Source organism: Propithecus coquereli, unplaced genomic scaffold (genome assembly GCF_000956105.1).
Source record: "Propithecus coquereli isolate 6110/MARCELLA unplaced genomic scaffold, Pcoq_1.0 Scaffold41, whole genome shotgun sequence".
NCBI lineage: Eukaryota > Metazoa > Chordata > Mammalia > Primates > Indriidae > Propithecus > Propithecus coquereli.
Window position 1 is genome coordinate 2330672 of NW_012149841.1, and position 3656 is coordinate 2334327.

At 39.4% G+C, this 3656-nt stretch overlaps 1 protein-coding gene across 1 annotated transcript in view; it reads left to right on the forward strand.

The window, feature by feature from the left end:
* Nucleotides 1-483: 483 nt before the first annotated feature.
* The window catches only part of LOC105817384 (putative translationally-controlled tumor protein-like protein TPT1P8), a 13532-nt gene continuing 10359 nt past the window's right edge, over nucleotides 484-3656 (forward strand). The window contains 1 exon segment of the mRNA XM_012653061.1: nucleotides 484-675. Within this exon segment, the coding sequence (XP_012508515.1) occupies nucleotides 484-675 (192 nt within the window).

The following is a 3656-nucleotide window of genomic DNA, read 5'->3' on the forward strand; positions in this document are numbered from 1 at the left end:
ATGTTACTGGAAGTGACGGCCAGTCTTCACTGCAGGTTTTTACAGTGATGTGTAACTGACAGCACTTTAGACTCAGAAAGCAGCAGCATTTTAGGTTCGAAGTAGCAATTAGCCACAAAATTAGGTCAACAAAAGACAGGATAAATGATTCCTGTCAAAGAAAGGGAGTGTTTATAAGATGAAAAAATGGAATCAGGGAGGACATGACAGAACCATGTTATAAAATTATTACCAAAATTATCTCATCTAGATTATTGTTCTTAAAAGAAATGTGATCTTTTGCATCATACAAAATAATATCCTTTCTAAAATGGTCATATAACTGTTCTCCCATTTATCTTCTTACAGTGCTTCACTATCTTGACCAAGAAAGTATTTTCTTGGCATATGCTTTCCCACATCTCTATCCATTTCGGCAATTTGCAATACACTCGCTCCTTCTCACTTTAAATCTGTAGGAAATTTTAAGTCAAGCTGAGACACATGCCAAAGCTTTATAGCAGTGTTCAGACACACGTAACCACTGAACAAGAATCTCCAGAAAGACTCCTGAATGCCAGCCCCTCCAGTTCAGAGTTCGTAATACTATCTGGTCTGCAGATACAGTATATACGCTGCGGCAGCAGCCTTAGTGATTCCATGTCCTCTAGTATTGCTGCGGTCCCTACCAGCCCGGTACCAGGGTACCAGTCCACGGCCTATTAGGAACCCGCATGTATCACCACCTGAGCCCCACCCCTAACCCCACATCCGTGCAAAAATTGTCTTCCATGAAACCGGTCCCTGGTGCCAAAAAGGTTGGGGAATCACTGTGGATACTGGTGGTCCTGAAGGTCAAAGAGAGAGCTGCCTAAGCTGGAGGCTAAGAGAGGGAGAGAGGGAGGAGGGAACTGGAGGAAGGTGGGGAGAGAGGGAGAGACAGAGACAACAGAGCCACTACAAAGGATAACTCTGTAATAAGATCCAAGGTGAGTTATTTTTGTTGGAGGAGGATTATAATTCAGAGTAGAATTTTTAATTGATGCATAGTAGTATATATTTTGGGGGTACATGTGATATTTTGATACATGCATACAATGTTTAATGATCAAATCAGGGTAATGGGGTTACACATCACCTCAAACATTTATCATTTCTTTATGTTGGGAACATTCAAATTCTTCTCTTCTAGCTATTTTGAAATATACAATAAAATATTGTTAACTATAGTCATGCTACTGTATTATCAAACACTAGATCTTATTTCTTCTATCTAACTGTTCTTTTGTACCCATTCACCAACCTCTCTTCATCCCCTTTCCCCTTACCCTCCCCAGCCTCTCGTAACCACCAATCTACTCTCTATCTCCATGACATCCACTTTTTTACCTCCCGCATATGAGTGGAACATGCAATATTTGTCTTTCTGTTCCTGGCTAATTTTACTTAACATAATGACCTCCAGTTCTGTCTGTGTTGCTGCAAATGACAGGATTTCATTCTTTTTTATGGCTGAATAATATTTCATTGTGTATTTATACACCATGTTTTCTTTATCCATTCATCCACTGATGGACACTTAGGTTGATTCCGTAGCTTGGCTACTGTGGATAGTGCCGCAATAAACAGGGGATGCCGATACCTCTTTGATATATTGATTTTGCAGCAGTGGGATTGCTGGATCACATGGTAGTTTCATTTTTAGTTTTCTGAGGAACTTCCATACTGTTTTCCATAGTGGCTGTACTAATTTACATTCCCACCAACAGTGTATGAGTGGTTCCCTTTCTCAGGGAGAGTTTTTGTGGAGACCCTGATGTCTTGTTCCACCTTTTCTCTTCTCTCTCCTTCATTTACCATGCTCCAGCCAGACTGACTTTTTAGCAATTCTTAGAATCGGATAATCTCCTTCTGAATCAGGATCATTGCACCTGCAGTTCCCTTTGTCTGGAATGCTCTTCCCTTGGCCTTTATCTTGCACGTGTTAGATGTACTATCTCTTCAGAGAAAACTACCCTGGCCACCCTCTAAAGTCAGTCCTCTTATCCAATTATTTTCTATAATAGTACAGCACATTTTTAATTTCCCTCATAAATTAACAGCATGCTTTTGTTTATTTATTTCTCTATTACTTAACTTCTTTACCGATTGGAATGTGAACTCTTTGTAAGCAGAAACTGTCTATCAAGATGACCATTATATCCACAGAACTTAGTCTAGTGCCTGGCATATAAAAGGATGGCATAAAATATTGTTCAATAAATAACTCGGGAATGCATATCTGCTCCTTCAAGACCCAAGATTCAGTCTGTAAATCAAGCTGCAAAATAAGCTGAGAAGCAGTTGCCTATACATATTAACACTCTCTGTAAGGGGACTCACATATGTGCCAGAATCTTCATTTTCACACAAAGGAAAGATACCTCATCCTCCATACTCTCCCCAAAGCTTTCATCCAAGCAGCAAATGGGATAGACAAGTCAATAGGTATGCATAAAATTTAATTACTATTTATACCAACCATGAACACGATGAGCAGGAGGTATAAAAGGTCTACAGTAACCACAGGATTTCTAAAACAAAAATTTCAATTTTGTCCTGTTGAAACATAGAAAAATCTTTGCCTTCATGACTTTTGTTGAGAAAGGCAATCTCCAGTGGGACATGGGGTCCCTGCATATTCTTACTGGTGGTGCCAAGAATGCAATATCCTGACAGCTCTCTATCTAGGCCATTTCTCAGGGTTTCATTTGCAGCAAGCAATCTTTAAGGAAGAGGTAATTTTTCCTTCTAGAACAAAGAGAAGCCTTGCTTACTGTTTGTTTTAAAGGCAGTAGATTCTACGAGCTCAGTGTTCCTCAACTGTAATCAGGGCTGGTTTCAAGCGCATGCATTCTGTGAGTTCTCACAGGACCCCACATTTAGGAGGGTCCTGCACTTGGCTTAATACTCTTCTTTCACCATATTAACATTCTTAATAATTTTATCTTTGAACTTATATTTTGTAAGTGAAGTAGAAAGAGACATCGGAGCAAACACATGAGCAGAGGAGATACATACAGCATACATATTCACCATTCCTGGCTGCACCATTCACATACAGCATTTGCAGTGCCTGCCAGCCCAGAATTCTGGGAGTTCAGTGAGACTCAAAGCAAGTACAAGGTAAGCCTGTCACATCTATGACTGAATAATGAGGGCTCTGACACCCCCGAGATGCCACCCTTTCCATTGCTCCAGAACTTGATTAGAATATAGAAACAAAGCAATGGCATTCTAAGAAATACAAGCAACCGAGTAACCTGATCATATCCTTTCTTACTCATGTTACTGCCTTGTGTTAGTTTGCCACTTAACATTCAAACTGATGGCATAGAAGGAAAGGGAAAGATAGGGCCACCCACAGTTCCTTTTCATTTCAGTCCTTCCTTACTCATCAATAATGCAAAGGTAGGAAATTTAATAGAATGCATATCAAGAGATAAAATAAAACAGTTGAATTAGTTTTGTGTGTTATTTCTACTCTTCTGGTATGAATGAAATACATACACATATGCAAGCTATAAAATGCCAATTATGTAATTTCAGTGATTCCCCATACCCACTAAATGCTCTTATACTTGCATTTAAAACTAGCATTGCACAATATAAAGATGAATAGCAAAATTCATGCTAAC